Raw genomic sequence first — 17,776 nt, forward strand, 5'->3', positions numbered from 1 at the left:
TATGACAAGTGTAAGAGTACTCAGGCAGAAAGCAGCACAAGAGGGACTCATTTTACACCAGATGGACGTTAAGACAGCCTATTTGCATGCACCCGTTGATTGTGAAATCTATATGGAGCAACCAGAAGGCTATGAAGAAAAGTCAATAACCGCGGAAAACCTAGTTTGTAAGTTGCAAAAGTCTCTCTATGGCCTTAAGCAATCAGGTAGAAACTGGAATGCTATGCTCCACACATGTCTGAGTGAGAACGGTTTCATACAGAATCCAGCTGATCATTGTGTGTATACAAGAGAGAAACATGATGAAAAGGTCATCATGATTGTATGGGTTGACGATCTGATCATAGCAGCAAGCAACACAAATGTACTGGAAGGTGTAAAGATTATGCTTTCTGACAGGTTTGAAATGAAGGACCTGGGAAAGTTGAAACATTTCCTGGGAATTGATTTTTACCAAACAGAAGGTGAAGTTAAAATGTCTCAAAAAGAAATATATAGGCAAAATCCTATAGAGAGGTTTGAAATGCAGGATTGCAAGGCCAGGGGGACCTTGTGAGCCAAAACTTGAACAAACAGATGATTCTGAAAAATGGACAGACCCAACTAAATAAAGAGAGGCAGTGGGAAGTTTAATTGACTTGTCCACATGTAATAGACCAGATATAGGTTTTGTGGTCAGTAAACTATCTCAGCACTTGGCCGAACCAACAGAGGAACATTGGAACACAGTAAAACATGTGTTCAGATATCTAAAATGCACAACAGAACAGGAGTTATGCTTTAAGAGAAATGACAGAGAGGCACTAGGTCTAAAAGTGTACTGTGATGCTGACTGGGCATCAGATGCAACAGACAGGCGTAGCACATCAGGATATTGTGTCAGTCTAAGTAAAGGAAGCTCTCTGATCTCATGGAAAACAAAGAAGCAACCAACAGTGGCATTATCCACCTGTGAGGCAGAATACATGTCTTTAGCATCAGCTATACAAGAATGTATCTATTTAGATCAGCTACTCAAAGGTATAGACACATACCAGTATGCACAAACAAAGGTGTACGAGGACAACCAAGGTACTATAGCCCTTGCCAAAAACCCAGTAAACAGACAAAGGAGCAAACACATTGATATTAAGTACCATTTCATTAGGGAAACTGTAAATAACGGAAAGTTAACTTTGGAGTAATGCCCTACTGAGTTAATGATTGCTGATGTCATGACCAAGCCAGCAACAAAGCTACAACTGAAGAGGTTTGCTCAGACATGTTTGGCACTTAAAAGAGCACGAGTGTATTCACATTGTTAAGGCAAAAGAGAAGCCTTATTATATTGTTGTTTTGTTTTCATGTAACCAATAGAGTTAAGGTTGAGTGGGAGTGTTAAGTATTACTTTGTAATAGCACCCTTACTCCATGTTTAATGATATGTCCCATTGTGATGTCATAAGCAAGCACGGAGCACTATATGTCTCATTGTTGATTATGCTGCACTGCCATGCTGGTTCATGTCCCTGAATAAATGGATGAGAGACGAACAATGACTGCGCATACTTTATTAGTTCAACATTATTAATTTAATTGTATTGTTTTATCCATAACTCCATATATATCCATAACAAAGATTATTTTTATTACATTGTTTATTACATTTGTATGGGTTCTTTATACATGGACACAGACCCCCGTCCCCCGTCAATAAACTGAACCCACTCTCTGCTCAGCTGCTCATGCATTTCATTTTAAAGACATCACAGAATTAGAATCAGAAAACCTTTATTAGTCCCACAGAGGGTACATTTACATTTGTTCCAGCAGAAAGGAGCCAAAGACAGGTTAACGTTAACTAAGAAGCATAACAAATATTAAAGATACTTTTTTTTTAAATGCCACAATTTACAAAATCCACATCATGTAGCAGTTCTGAAGAAAACACATCGTATAGGTTGCAACCATATCTGATCACATGTCATAAAGACGACATGCACACAAAGCTTTAGCACAGTTTCAATGACACCAGGCAGAGCTCCTTTAGAAGAGTTACAAATCAACGGAAACATTTGATTGGATATTAAAAGTCTCCTATTATGCTATTTTTAGGCAAATATTATGGGTCTCAGATATATAAAAAATATGTCTATTAGGGGTGGGGGAAATAATCGATACAGCATAGTATCGCAATAATTTAATTGGCGATATTGGCAATACACGGATGCCAAGTATCGATATTTTATTATATACACTTTTTATTATATAAACTGTAGCATATCCATAAGATGGTCGTATATAAAAGAGGAAGTTACGTTAAGACATGAATACAATTGCAATGAAATTAACAAAAACAATGCCATCTCCTTTTCAAATTCTAATAACACACATTTAGTTATTTACATAAACTATTCATATTGCAAATACATGTTTTAACCAGGAAGGGAAGACGGACATGGATATGACCATGTGATTTGCAATATCGCAATATATCGTATCGCAATACTTAGCATATCGTAGAATCACAATACTATCGTATCGTGGCTTAAAGGGGACCTATCATGCAAAATGCACTTGTGTACGTCTTTTCTACATGAACATGTGTCCCCGGTGTTCCAGGGAACTCACCAAGTGTCAGAAAACACAACCCTCTCTATTTTCCTCCATACCCAAATCTCTTAAAAAGGGGCTGCAACGGATCTGATACAGACTGATCCAGATTTGAACACTTCTGTGACGTCACAGAAGTGGCGCTACGGCTATTGGGCCAACTCCACCAATCAGGAGGAGACAGCCACGGACATTGCCGTTGGAAAGCGCTGGAGGCGCTGTAGTACATATGCCAGGCCTGTAGATGGTGCTGTTCTCACAGAATCAGCCCATGATACAAAGACAGTGTTAAATTGAGAGAAATGAGGAATGGCTAAAATGCATGATCTGTTTGGTATTTTGAAAAATAAAAAGTTTAAATATGCCTTATATAGGTATGGTCCTACACTATATTATTCAAATATAGCATGATAGGTCCACTTTAAGTATTGCGATAGTATCGTATCGTGGGGAGCCTGGGGATTCCAGCCCTAATGTCTGTGAAGGTTTTTGCTCAAAATACCAAACAGATCATACATTTTAGAATCCCTCATATCCCTCTGTTCCAGTTGTTAGAGAAACACTGATTCTGGGTCCTTAGCTTTATAAAAAAAAGGAGGGGAAGATTTTGCCTGCTCAGAATTCTCTGGAGATAAAGCTAAATGCTGCGGTGACTAAACGACATCATGTTCCAAACCACACCAAGGATTATCTCTGAAACAGTATGGAGCTCAAAGGCTTTCTCTCTTTCCGGTTATACCACAAGGTGAGTTCCTTTTTACTTCCTGCTTCTTCACACACATGCTCTCCAGTACAGGTTAGCTCTGAGTGTTAGCCATGCTAATGTAAACACCGACCATATTACGGCCAAAATACGTTCCGCATTGTTTCTGACAGCAACTTTCTGATAGGACCGTGGGTGTAAAGCCCGCCCACATTTCAGATATTACGTCATATCGGACGCAAATCGGGATCAGCTCCGTTGTTCCCCCGTTTTTAGAGATTTGGGTACGGAGGAAAAGAGAAGGGTTTTATTTTCTGACTCTTTGTGAGTCTCCTGACACCGGGGACACATGTTTATGTATAACAGACATCACAAAGTGACTTTTGCATGATAGGAGACCTTTAAATGAACCTGGGGTGATGAACACAAAGAAGAGCTCAAATCATTTCTTCTCCTTGGCTTTTTCTGGCTTTGTCCTCAAAGACTTTGAGAGCGTCTCCAAGAGAACCAGTGCTTTGATTACAGGGAGAACGTCTCCCCCCCCAAACGCAGGATTATGGGATGCCTGTGGACCATTTTGAGATGGACACGGGTCAACAGGTAACCCTCCGGGACCTGGAAGAGAAACAGGGAAATACTTTGGTTATAAAACAGTAGATTGTAGACGGGCTTCTTCAACTGATAGAGTAGAGTATTTGTTCTCACTGGATCAAAACTATCTGATCTGCTCTCACCTCTCTGTACTGTATATACAGACAGGGGTGTGAAGTAACTAAGTATATATACTCATGTACTGTACTAAAGTACCATTTTGATGTACTTGTACTCTACCTGAGTATTTAAAGGCCTCTGGTTCAGAATCCCTGCTGATTGAACCTGTTAGCCTAACATAAACATGAATACGTTCAGATGACCCCATCCTAGGTTAGTTTACTGTATAGCAGAGGTTCTTCTGAATGCAGTCCTTCATCAGAACCACCTTTATTTCCAGGTACGTTTACACACACAAGGAAGTAGATTTAGTGTCTGGAGGTGCGAACATAAACAACATAAGAAAACAAGTTGCAATAGGTCAAAAATATAAAGATAACAAAAATAAGTATTTTTAAGAAACTTTTTACCATTAAAAAAATAATTAGACAAGTATCTACACCAAATGTAAATACACAAACAACCTTAAAGGCTACAACACTTATCAGAATGAAAATATGACAATATATGTAAAACTACAGAGAGTTGTATTTTAAAGCAGGGCCGTTTCTAGCTGTTTGGGGGCCCTATGCAAGATGCTGTTTGGGGGCCCCATGCAAGATGCTGTTTGGGGGCCCCATGCAAGATGCTGTTTGGGGGCCCTATGCAAGATGCTGTTTGGGGGCCCTATGCAAGATGCTGTTTGGGGGCCCTATGCAAGATGCTGTTTGGGGGCCTTATGCAAGATGCTGTTTGGGGGCCCTATGCAAGATGCTGTTTGGGGGCCCTATGCAAGATGCTGTTTGGGGGCCCATGCAAGATGCTGTTTGGGGGCTCTATGCAAGATGCTGTTTGGGGGCCCTATGCAAGATGCTGTTTGGGGGCCCCCATGCAAGATGCTGTTTGGGGGCCCTATGCAAGATGCTGTTTGGGGGCCCCATGCAAGATGCTGTTTGGGGGCCCTATGCAAGATGCTGTTTGGGGGCCCTATGCAAGATGCTGTTTGGGGGCCCCCATGCAAGATGCTGTTTGGGGGCCCTAGTTTTGACAGTTTTACAATGGGGGGATCCCGAAGCCTTTAAGATGATCTGTGGAGACGCATCAATCTGTTACACTTTAAGAGGAAAACAGGCTAATTTCCCGAAAACCAAGCAATTGAAACTTACCAAAAAATTATGTTAAAAAGCCAAACAATAATGCTCCTCTACGTCAATAATGCAAGAGATGCAGCATTTTCTCAACAATGTATAATTTACATGTCTCATCTACCTCAGACGTCACTGATTGGCTGACAGCCCAGCGATGATTTGGACGTTATTGATCCCCACAAACACAAGCCTCAGCTTTGCTATTGTTGCAGTTTAGTTGTGTTTATATCCTACATTTGATTCTTAAGCATATAATGCTTCACCGAACACAGGAGGGGGCTCGGCTGTCTACAAATACAGACGGCTCATTTGAATTCTCCCCAAATATATTGAGGCTGAACCTGAACTTTCAGCTTGGGGGCCCCCTGGTGGGCATCCGCATAGTCCGCCCATAGGAAGAAACGGCCCTGCTTTAAAGTGGAGGGCTGTGCAGACGTGTGCAAACATGGCATGAAATGAAAGAAGGATGGTTATATAAAGATATTATTGAAGCGGTGTTTGGTCGTGTTAGAGGATCAGCTGTATGAAGACCCAGGTGTGTGTTCAGGTGAGAAGAACACTGGAGCCTGGAGTTATGAAACAGAGTTAGTGAAGCTCAACTCCAGCTCAACGAACACAAACTACAATAACAGAACATCCAGAGACCAAAGCTAAGTATTCAGATATCTGGGAACCTCTGAGTCCGTTGTTAATGTCCAAAGGATTATTAACGAGTTAACGTGTGACAGCAGTACCAGCCAATCACAGCAGAGCGTGAGACATTGATCACAGCAGATTAACTGATATATAATTACATACATTTCTTCATTTCAAAAAATGTATGTTCAGGTTATGGTGACACATCTTTGTTCTTAAGAAAAGCTTTAAGTATAATTGATTGTTTTTGTTCCTTTTATGTTGAGGACAGCCAACAGGAAGTCTGCAGCCATCTTTCATATTTTCCAAAATGCCTCCACGCTCCTCTGTACGTCTCAAACTCGCCCCGTGATAAATCAACTGTGAACAAATAAAACCTGAGTTTGCAGATTTCTCTTGAATCCCAGAAAACACTGACCAGTAACTACAATTAATTCTGTAGTGAAACCTCAATAAATAGACTTCACTTGGTACGGCCTCTCACCTTCCTGTGTGTCTTCACTTCCTGTCACCTGAGAGGAGAAGGAGAGAGAGAGGATGATGATGATGATGATGATAAAACATGAAGAGAAACAGACAAGATGATGAAGAGAGAGAAACAAGAGTGTTGTTTTCCTCTGAGGTCGTGCTCCATCAAAGAGTTTCATATATTGATGAATGGAGGATATTCAGTACTCACAGGTCTTCTGGATCGTGGCTCTGATCGTCTCATCATCTCTGATCCTGTAGAGATGAACACAATCCAACAGTTTGAGATCCAGTTTAAAATAAGTGTTAGTTCTTTGAGTCAGCTTCAGAGTCCTGATCTCAGGCTTTACATCCCATCATATCTTCTCTGCAAACACTACGACTGCCTGCCACAGCTCTCAGCTGCATGACAGGAAGTAACCAGTCATTAGAAACTAAAAACATCCCATAAAGAACAGACTACCTTTCCCACTCTCTGTAAACCCATCTGTCTGTTAGAGAGTAGATTACTAAAGTGTGGCTTTGCATTTCCAGCTGGCCTTCTCTAGTTGATGGAAGAATGAGAGAGCCTGCAGTCAGTGGGTAACATCACTGATCTGTTTCCCCAGTGAGAGAAACACCTCCCTGTGTTTCATACAATACTGCTGAACCAGCAGAGACCCCTTACTGACCTGAGGGTCTCCAGTCTGCAGTCTGGACTCTCCAGAAGATCTCTCAGCAGCTCCACTCCTGAATCCTGCAGAGCGTTCTCACTCAGGTCCAGATCTCTCAGATGGATGTTGGACTTCAGAGCTGAGGCCAGAGCGGAACAGCTGATCTCTGACAAACTGCAGCTCCTCAGTCTGAATAAAGAAAACATGATGTAAGTTTAGAAAACAAAGTTCCTGTTAGAAATAACTCCAGGTTTAATAATCTGTTCAGAGTTAAAGAAGGTTTGAATGTCAGAGATGATGTTGAAACAATCCATTGATAATCTGGAACTCTAACTTTGATCAGATGTTTATCAACTCCTTCATCTCCCTCACAGCTCATCAGTACTGACATCATCTCCACTGACTCCTGGAGCACAGGGTGAGTCTGTGGAAGCTCAAACTCTCTCCATCACACATTCACCTTCTCTCTGTTACTCTGATCAATATTCAGTCATTAGCAAAGTGGATGAAATAACAATAATATTCTATTTGTTCTTTCAGTAAATCATAAACACAAACAGATCTGTATGAACTGCAGTCAGTGAACTGACCTGAGAGCCTCCAGTCTGCAGTTTGGACTCTTCAGTCCAGAACTCAGACGCTCCACTCCTGAATCCTGCAGAGGGTTCTGACTCAGGTCCAGATCTCTCAGATGGATGTTGGACTTCAGAGCTGAGATCAGAGCAGAACAGCTGATCTCTGACAAACTGCAGCCCCACAGTCTGAATAAAGAAAACATGATGTAAGTTTAGAAAACAAAGTTCCTGTTAGAAATAACTCCAGGTTTAATAATCTGATCAGAGTTCAACAGGGTTTGAATTAGGGATGGGAATGATTCATCGAATATTCAAAATGATTCAGGTATTGGAATATGAGTTATGAATATTTGTATTGTAATGATTATTGTTTTTATGGGAGGGGTGCCTAAGTTGATTACATATTATCAAATGGATTAATTAAATGTTTACGACCGTGCCATTTTAAATATCTTAAGAAAAACATCAACAAAAAAACACGTGTAACGTTACCAGGGCTCAGCCCAGAGGACGATGCTCTGACGTCATCACCCTCGCACATGTTTACAAAAAACTATATATATGTTAAAACTTTTCTCGTTCTTAATATAGACTTTATTTAAGGTCCATATGAGTTGACTTTCATTTAAAATAGCAGATCTCTGTGACCGGATAGAGTTTTTCCGTTTAGTGAACGTGTCTCTGCTGCGGTGTGTGTGTGTGTGTGTGTGTGTGTGTGTGTGTGTGTGTGTGTGTGTGTGTGTGTGTGTGTGTGTGTGTGTGTGTGTGTGTGTGTGTGTGTGTGTGTGTGTGTGTGTGTGTGTGTGTGTGTGTGTGTGTGTGTGTGTGTGTGTGTGTGTGTGTGTGTGTGTGTGTGTGTGTGTGTGTGTGTGTGTGTGTGTGTGTGTATAAAGCTGAGTTCACTGAATCTGGTGATGATGAAATAGTTTGCAGTGAGCTTTACTCTCGTACTTCTGGCTATACTCGTGCAGCTCTACAAATGAACTGAGATCTCCACACAAATGATCTTTAGCAAGTGTGCAGAGCAATGTTGATTTCAAATAGTCATTTGAAGGTTGGATATTTGTAAACCTTTTGTTTATATATTAATAATTTAGTATAAACCCTCGCACCTCCACAGAGAGCCCCCCCACATATCAAACACCAACTTCACCCCTGAACATTAAACTCTAACGGAGAGTCCTACACGACAAACAAAAATGTATTTATTATTACATTTTTTTTTTTTGAACATTTAAAAACATATATTTATATTATAGGATTTGTACATTTCGAATATTCGGTTAACCGTTTTTTGGGGGTCGAATATTCGAACATACATTTACTTTCAAATTCCCATCCCTAGTTAATGTCAGAGATGATTGAGAAACAATCCACTGATAATCTGGAACTTTAACTTTGATCAGATGTTTATCAACTCCTTCATCTCCCTCACAGCTCATCAGTACTGACAGCATCTCCACTGACTCCTGGAGCACAGGGTGAGTCTGTGGAAGCTCAAACTCTCTCCCTCACACATTCACCTTCTCTCTGTTACTCTGATCAATATTCACTCATTAGCAAAGTGGACAAAATAACAATAATATTCTATTTGTTCTTTCAGTAAATCCTAAACACAAACAGATCTGTATGAACTGCAGTCAGTGAACTGACCTGAGAGCCTCCAGTCTGCAGTTTGGACTCTTTAGTCCAGAACTCAGATGCTCCACTCCTGAATCCTGCAGAGTGTTGAGACTCAGGTCCAGATCTCTCAGATGGATGTTGGACTTCAGAGCTGAGATCAGAGCAGAACAGCTGATCTCTGACAAACTGCAGCCACTCAATCTGAATAAAGAAAACATGATGTAAGTTTAGAAAACAAAGTTCCTGTTAGAAATAACTCCAGGTTTAATAATCTGATCAGAGCTAAACAGGGTTTGAATTAGGGATGGGAATGATTCATCGAATATTCAAAATGATTCAGGTATTGGAATATGAGTTATGAATATTTGTATTGTAATGATTATTGTTTTTATGGGAGGGGTGCCTAAGTTGATTACATATTATCAAATGGATTAATTAAATGTTTACGACCGTGCCATTTTAAATATCTTAAGAAAAATATCAACAACAAAAAAGCACGTGTAACGTTACCAGGGCTCAGCCCAGAGGACGATGCTCTGACGTCATCACCCTCGCACATTTCTCACATGTTTACAAAACACTATATATATGTTAAAACTTTTCTCGTTCTTAATATAGACTTTATTTAAGGTCCATATGAGTTGACTTTCATTTAAAATAGCAGATCTCTGTGACCGGATGGAGTTTTTTGTCTTAGTGAACGTGTCTCTGCTGCGGTGTGTGTGTGTGTTAGGGGTTTCACCAACTAATCGACTAGTCGATTACCTTTACCACTAGTCGGCGCTGTAGGCCCTAGTCAACTAGTCGTGAAAAAAATGGAGGTAAACGAGGTGCTGCAAAATGCTCCAAAACACGTCCGACATTCTTATGTATGGCAGAACTTCAACGAATATGTAACCAACTCCACAGTGAAGTGTTAGTTGTGTACAGCTGTACTGAAGTACAATACAAATACATCTGCTTTACGCAACCATCTGAAGATGAAACACCCGCTGCCGACAGCTAGCACTAGCAGTAATGCTAGCACCAGTGAGCAACGGACCGGCGTCAGCACTGAACAAAGGCAAACGAACAGCAAGAAAACACGGGTCAACAGTGATGCGGATGACGAGCTACGGGATTAATGCTAGCGGACACCGCATATCCCCACAATGGATAATCCACTGGAGTGGTGGGCAGAAAACGTGCACCGCTTCCCCCGCTTTCGAGGAGCTACCTGGCTATTCCAGCCACAAGCACCCCGAGTGAGAGGGTTTTTTCCCTGGCAGGCAACACTGTCACCCGAAAGCGGTCAAGCCTCCTTCCCTCACATGTCAATGCGTTGGTGTTCAAACCAAACCAAAAATATGGAAAGGTGGACGTTATCGTAGAGGACAGCGAATAAAGTGTTGCGCACTGGATTTACGTGGCATTTATGTAAACAAGAGTTTTTTGCTGTCGATTTTGGTGAGTCCAGTTACTGTTTGTTATTTACTCAGCCATGTAACATAAATTAAAATGCAGTGTTTAATGTTACTTTATGAGTTCCAATATAAAATACAGTTGTACACCTCTCTTTGTGTGTCTTTATTATGACGTAACGACTAGTCGACAGCTATTTTGAAAAACGTGTCGACTAGTAAATATTGGTAGTTGTGAAACCCCTAGTGTGTGTGTGTGTATAAAGCTGAGTTCACTGAATCTGGTGATGATGAAATAGTTTGCAGTGAGATTTACTCACATACTTCTGTCTATACTCGTGCAGCTCTACAATTGAACTGAGATCTCCACACAAATGATCTTTAGCAAGTGTGGCTTTCTGAATGGTTGCCAATGGCAACCTGGCAACCGTTACTGTCGAGCCCTGTGTGCAGAGCAATGTTGATTTAAAATAGTCATTTGAAGGTTGGATATTTGTAAACCTTTTGTTTATATATTAATAATTTAATATAAACCCTCGCACCTCCACAGAGAGCCCCCCCACATATCAAACACCAATTTAACCCCTGAACGTTACACTCTAACGGAGAGTCCAACACCACAAACAAAAATGTATTTATTATGAAAAAACATTTTTTTTTAACATTTAAAAACATATATATATATATATTAGAGGATTTGTACATTTCGAATATTCGGTTAACCGTTTTTTGGGGGTCGAATATTCGAACATACATTTACTTTCAAATTCCCATCCCTAGTTAATGTCAGAGATGATTGAGAAACAATCCACTGATAATCTGGAACTCTAACTTTGATCAGATGTTTATCAACTCCTTCATCTCCCTCACAGCTCATCAGTACTGACAGCATCTCCACTGACTCCTGGAGCACAGGGTGAGTCTGTGGAAGCTCAAACTCTCTCCCTCAAACATTCACCTTCTCTCTGTTACTCTGATCAATATTCAGTCATTAGCAAAGTGGACAAAATAACAATAATATTCTATTTGTTCTTTCAGTAAATCATAAACACAAACAGATCTGTATGAACTGCAGTCAGTGAACTGACCTGAGAGCCTCCAGTCTGCAGTTTGGACTCTTCAGTCCAGAACTCAGATGCTCCACTCCTGAATCCTGCAGAGCGTTGTGACTCAGGTCCAGATCTCTCAGATGGATGTTGGACTTCAGAGCTGAGATCAGAGCAGAACAGCTGATCTCTGACAACCTGCAGCCCCTCAGTCTGAATAAAGAAAACATGATGTAAGTTTAGAAAACAAAGTTCCTGTTAGAAATAACTCCAGGTTTAATAATCTGTTCAGAGTTAAACAAGGTTTGAATTAGGGATGGGAATGATTCATCGAATATTCAAAATGATTCAGGTATTGGAATATGAGTTATGAATATTTGTATTGTAATGATTATTGTTTTTATGGGAGGGGTGCCTAAGTTGATTACATATTATCAAATGGATTAATTAAATGTTTACGACCGTGTCATTTTAAATATCTTAAGAAAAATATCACAACAAAAAAACACGTGTAACTAGGGATGTAACGATATACCGAATATCGCGGTATCGCGGTAAATAAACTTCCCAATACCGTCGTGAGACTGACAAAATCTACCGCGATTTTCAAAAAAAAATTATTTTAAAAAAAAGTTTTTTTATTAAACACTTTTTTTTTTTTAAACAATTTTTTTTTTTTAAACCTTTATTTAACCAGGTGGTCCCATTGAGATCATCGATCTCTTTTTCAAGAGAGACCTCTCTAACATGGCAGCAAGTAGGTTACAACATGAAAATAAAACAACAGATAACACAAAAGGACATCGTATTTACAGGGCTACATTTACACACCTAGAGACATTGACAAGTATCAACCATATATTTATATCTCGCCCTGTCAATAAGCCTGGCGTTAGACTTTTTCGCTGTCCGTCATTTCGACAGACAGGATCGTAAAATATCCGTCATAATCCCTTATTACCCGTCGGGTCTGAAAAGTTCACGATAGAGCATGCTCGTGAACTGTCAACGGGGGGGGGGGCGGTGTTATGCCGTGTGTGCATGCACCTCGCGGGACGCGCACAGCGTAAAGCAAGACCTCCCAGACATGTATTGATCTGTACGGCAAAGTACGGTTTGGAAACTATATCATTTCCTTTTGGAGGGCATGCATAACACGGCATAACACCAGAGCCTGGCTGCGGGGAAACGTTGGTGCTGTTCCGAGTTTGTTCTAATCTGTCAAAATGACAGACTGCGTTCAGATTTTTCCGTCATTGTTAAATAAAATATTCGGTGAACGCGACCACTGGTGTCCCAGCAACATCAGTACCAAGCGAGAGAGTTGTTTCCAGAGCAGGGGATATTGTAAATGCCCAAACATCCCAGCTTATAAATACCTGGAAATGTGGACATTCTCATATTCCTAAAAACCTGTCTGATGATGCTGAGTGAGTGACTAGTGAGTTTGAGTTGAGTTACTTGAAAAACTAAAGTGAAACTTGATTTATTTTATTGCAGGGTCTGATTATTAAATGTCCTTGTTTATTTGTGAGATGCAGTAGCACAAAGAAAATGCTTACTTTGTTTGGTAGTAGGCCTACTAGTAGGTACAAAAACACTGGTTTTCTTGTTCCAGTCTGTTACTGTCACTTTGTTTTTGACACTTTAAAATACTGCTATCCTACAAAAATGCTGTAAAAATCTGATTTATTATTTGATAAAAAAACATTTTCCGAGTAAAAAAATGTTTTATTGAAGAAAAAAAAAATTCTGATTTTTTTCCCCTTCCCTTTATTATTCAATATCGCGATAAATACCGTACCGTGGACTTGTTATCGCGATATTATCGTACCGTGAGTTTTTGGTATCGTTACATCCCCACGTGTAACGTTACCAGGGCTCAGCCCAGAGGACGATGCTCTGACGTCATCACCCTCGCACATTTCTCACATGCTTACAAAAAATTATATGTTAAAACTTTTCTCGTTCTTAATATAGACTTTATTTAAGGTCCATATGAGTTGACTTTCATTTAAAATAGCAGATCTCTGTGACCGGATAGAGATTTTCGTCTTAGTGAACGTGTCTCTGCTGCGGTGTGTGTTCTATATCGTATAAGGCTTAGCCCTCTAAGGCTATCGCTATTGGGTAATCCCCACTGCACGTGTGCAGCACTGAAAGACTTAATCCACGCCCACCTATGACATGGGCCCCACCTTCGGGCACAGTTCCGTATAAATAGGAAGTAGGCCCTACAATCCACTCCCACTTTTCTTCAGCACTCCGTTGCAGAAGCACTCTCAGGCACAAAGCTCTTTTCAGAGCTGTTTACTAAAAAGCAAACATTCCTGGTTCCCCTGGGCCCATCCTCCCTCTCCTCCGGACGGGGGAAACGGGGCGTGGGCCCGGTGTCAACCCGACCTATGAGTTACGACCGGAGCTCACGGTGTGAGTCCTGCCGGGGATTAGAGCATGCAAACGCGGCTCTCACTCCCCAGGTGTCGTGCACTCATTGTGTCCATCTCCCTCTGGCCCACAGACAGTGGAGAGCGGACGCTCTCGCTGCTGCGGCCGAGGATGATTGGCTGGTCCAGGAGTCTTACGGCCCGTCCACACTATAGCTTCAAAAAAAGCTTGGAGCTGGGCGTGTCTGAAGCTTGGGGATTTTATTCGAGCACCGCGACCAACAACCAATCACATGAATGTCCCGCCCCCGGCATACAAAGCAAAAAAACCCCGGGATTTTATGCAAGCAATATATATATATATAAAAATATATATATAAATATAAATATATATATATATATATATATATAAATATATATCTATATATATATATAAATATATATCTATATATATATATATATATATATATAAATATATATATATATATATATATATAAATATATATATATATATATATATATAAATATATATATAAATATATATATAAATATATCTCTGGGGGATAGACCCATGCATTTGAGGAGAACATCATTTGACTAGATGTTATGTTTGCGTGATTATTCATAATGGATAGAAAGACATATGTTGGAGGAGAGTTAGCTTGTCTGTTTCTCTTGTGATCCTAATTTTCATATTTATTAAAGTTTGCATTGCTCAAATTAACAATTGTGTGAATATTAAAGGATAAAGAACAAAAACCAGACGAAGCCAGGCCAGCTGTTTCCCCCCATCTGTTTGCTAAGTCAAGCTAACCAGCTGCTCATGGTAGCATGATGACATCCAGATGTGATGATACCAGCCATTAGTCTACAAACTAAAAACATCACATACAAAACATTAAAATAAAAAACAGACTACCTTTCCCACTCTCTGTAAACCCATCTGTCTGTTAGAGAGTAGATTACTAAAGTGTGGCTTTGCATTTCCAGCTGGCCTTCTCTAGTTGATGGAAGAATGAGAGAGCCTGCAGTCAGTGGGTAACATCACTGATCTGTTTCCCCAGTGAGAGAAACACCTCCCTGTGTTTCATACAATACTGCTGAACCAGCAGAGACCCCTTACTGACCTGAGGGTCTCCAGTCTGCAGTCTGGACTCTCCAGAAGATCTCTCAGCAGCTCCACTCCTGAATCCTGCAGATTGTTGTGACTCAGGTCCAGATCTCTCAGATGGATGTTGGACTTCAGAGCTGAGGCCAGAGCAGAACAGCTGATCTCTGACAAACTGCAGTTCTCCAGTCTGAATAAAGAAAACATGATGTAAGTTTAGAAAACAAAGTTCCTGTTAGAAATAACTCCAGGTTTAATAATCTGATCAGAGTTCAACAGGGTTTGAATTAGGGATGGGAATGATTCATCGAATATTCAAAATGATTCAGGTATTGGAATATGAGTTATGAATATTTGTATTGTAATGATTATTGTTTTTATGGGAGGGGTGCCTAAGTTGATTACATATTATCAAATGGATTAATTAAATGTTTACGACCGTGCCATTTTAAATATCTTAAGAAAGATAACCAAAAAAAAAACACGTGTGACATTACCAGGGCTCAGCCCAGAGGACGATGCTCTGACGTCATCACCCTCGCACATTTCTCACATGTTTACAAAAAATTATATGTTAAAACTTTTCTCGTTCTTAATGTAGACTTTATTTAAGGTCCATATGAGTTGACTTTCATTTAAAATAGCAGATCTCTGTGACCGGATGGAGTTTTTTGGCTTAATGAATGTGTGTGTGTGTGTGTGTGTGTGTGTGTGTGTGTGTGTGTGTGTGTGTGTGTGTGTGTGTGTGTGTGTGTGTGTGTGTGTGTGTGTGTGTGTGTGTGTGTGTGTGTGTGTGTGTGTGTGTGTGTGTGTGTGTGTGTGTGTGTGTGTGTGTGTGTGTGTGTGTGTGTGTGTGTGTGTGTGTGTGTGTGTGTGTGTGTGTGTGTGTGTGTGTGTGTGTGTGTTAGGGGTTTCACAACTACCAATATTTACTAGTCGACACATTTTTCAAAATAGTAGTCGACTAGTCGTTACGTCATAATAAAGACACACAAAGAGAGGTGTACAACTGTATTTTATATTGGAACTCATACAGTAACATTAAACACTGCATTTTAATTTGTGTTACATGGCTGAGTAAATAACAAACAGTAACTGGACTCACCAAAATCGACAGCAAAAAACTCTTGTTTACATAAATGCCACGTAAATCCAATGCGCAACCCTTTATTCGCTGTCCTCCACGATAACGTCCACCTTTCCATATTTTTGGTTTGGTTTGAACACCAACGCATCGACATGTGAGGGAAGGAGGCTTGACCGCTTTCAGTGTTGCCTGCCAGGGAAAAAACCCTCTCACTCGGGGTGCTTGTGGCTGGAATAGCCAGGTAGCTCCTCGAAAACGGGGGAAGCGGTGCACGTTTTCTGCCCACCACTCCAGTGGATTATCCATTGTGGGGATATGCGGTGTCCGCTAGCATTAATCCCGTAGCTCGTCATCCGCATCACTGTTGACCCATGTTTTCTTGCTGTTCGTTTGCCTCTGTTCAGTGCTGATGCCGGTCCGTTGCTCACTGGTGCTAGCATTACTGCTAGTGCTAGCTGTCGGCAGCGGGTGCCTCATCTTCAGATGGTTGCGTATAGCAGATGTATTTGTATTGTACTTCAGTACAGCTGTACACAACTGACACTTCACTGTGGAGTTGGTTACATCTTCGTTGAAGTACTGCCATACATAAGAATGTCGGACGTCTTTTGGAGCATTTTGCAGCACCTCGTTTACCTCAATTTTTTTCACGACTAGTCGACTAGGGCCTACAGCGCCGACTAGTGGTAAAGGTAGTCGACTAGTAGATTAGTTGGTGAAACCCCTAGTGTGTGTGTGTGTGTGTGTGTGTGTGTGTGTGTGTGTGTGTGTGTGTGTGTGTGTGTGTGTGTGTGTGTGTGTGTGTGTGTGTGTGTGTGTGTGTGTGTGTGTGTGTGTGTGTGTGTGTGTGTGTGTGTGTGTGTGTGTGTGTGTGTGTGTGTGTGTGTGTGTGTGTGTGTGTGTGTAAAGCTGAGTTCACTGAATCTGGTGATGATGAAATAGTTTGCAGTGAGATTTACTCCCGTACTTCTGGCTATACTCGTGCAGCTCTACAAATGAACTGAGATCTCCACACAAATGATCTTTAGCAAGTGTGCAGAGCAATGTTAATTTAAAATAGTCATTTGAAGGTTGGATATTTTTAAACCTTTTGTTTATATATTAATAATTTAATATAAACCCTCGCACCTCCACAGAGCCCCCCCCACATATCAAACACCAACTTAACCCCTGAACGTTAAACTCTAACGGAGAGTCCTACACGACAAACGAAAATGTATTTATTATGAATTTTTTTTTTTTAACATTTAAAAATATATATATTATAGGATTTGTACATTTTGAATATTCGGTTAACCGTTCTTTGCGTGTCGAATATTCGACATACATTTACTTTCAAATTCCCATCCCTAGTTAATGTCAGAGATGATTTAGAAACAATCCATTGATAATCTGTAAACTTTAACTTTGACCAGATGTCTATCAACTCATTCATCTCCCTCACAGCTCATCAGTACTGACAGCATCTCCACTGACTCGTGGAGCACAGGGTGAGTCTGTGGAAGCTCAAACTCTCTCCCTCACACATTCACCTTCTCTCTGTTACTCTGATCAATATTCAGTCATTAGCAAAGTGGACAAAATAACAATAATATTCTATTTGTTCTTTCAGTAAATCCTAAACACAACCAGATCTGTATGAACTGCAGTCAGTGAACTG

At 40.5% G+C, this 17,776-nt stretch overlaps 1 protein-coding gene and 1 long non-coding RNA gene across 9 annotated transcripts in view; one reads left to right on the top strand and one right to left on the bottom strand.

The window, feature by feature from the left end:
- Positions 1-1,755: 1,755 nt before the first annotated feature.
- The window catches only part of LOC307019392 (NACHT, LRR and PYD domains-containing protein 12-like), a 41,080-nt gene continuing 25,059 nt past the window's right edge, over positions 1,756-17,776 (bottom strand). For 3 of the 8 annotated variants that reach the window (XM_079650249.1, XM_079650250.1, XM_079650248.1), the window contains 8 exons: positions 15,049-15,219; positions 11,577-11,747; positions 9,119-9,289; positions 7,481-7,651; positions 6,909-7,079; positions 6,449-6,492; positions 6,254-6,281; positions 1,756-3,910 (listed from right to left, as the gene is read on the bottom strand). In XM_079650249.1, coding sequence (XP_079506375.1) covers positions 6,268-6,281; positions 6,449-6,492; positions 6,909-7,079; positions 7,481-7,651; positions 9,119-9,289; positions 11,577-11,747; positions 15,049-15,219 — 913 coding nt within the window. In that variant the 3' untranslated portion in view covers positions 1,756-3,910; positions 6,254-6,267. The remainder of the gene's footprint in view (positions 3,911-6,253; positions 6,282-6,448; positions 6,493-6,908; positions 7,080-7,480; positions 7,652-9,118; positions 9,290-11,576; positions 11,748-15,048; positions 15,220-17,776) is intronic. The other 5 variants (XM_079650251.1, XM_079650254.1, XM_079650252.1 and 2 more) reach the window with 5 other exon arrangements.
- Positions 9,300-11,664, top strand: LOC307019395. Its single transcript, XR_013802642.1, has 3 exons — positions 9,300-10,534; positions 11,361-11,404; positions 11,527-11,664. It is a non-coding gene; the product is annotated as an uncharacterized lncRNA (long non-coding RNA).

This window comes from Notothenia rossii (assembly GCF_949606895.1).
Source record: "Notothenia rossii genome assembly, chromosome: 9".
NCBI classification, from domain to species: domain Eukaryota; kingdom Metazoa; phylum Chordata; class Actinopteri; order Perciformes; family Nototheniidae; genus Notothenia; species Notothenia rossii.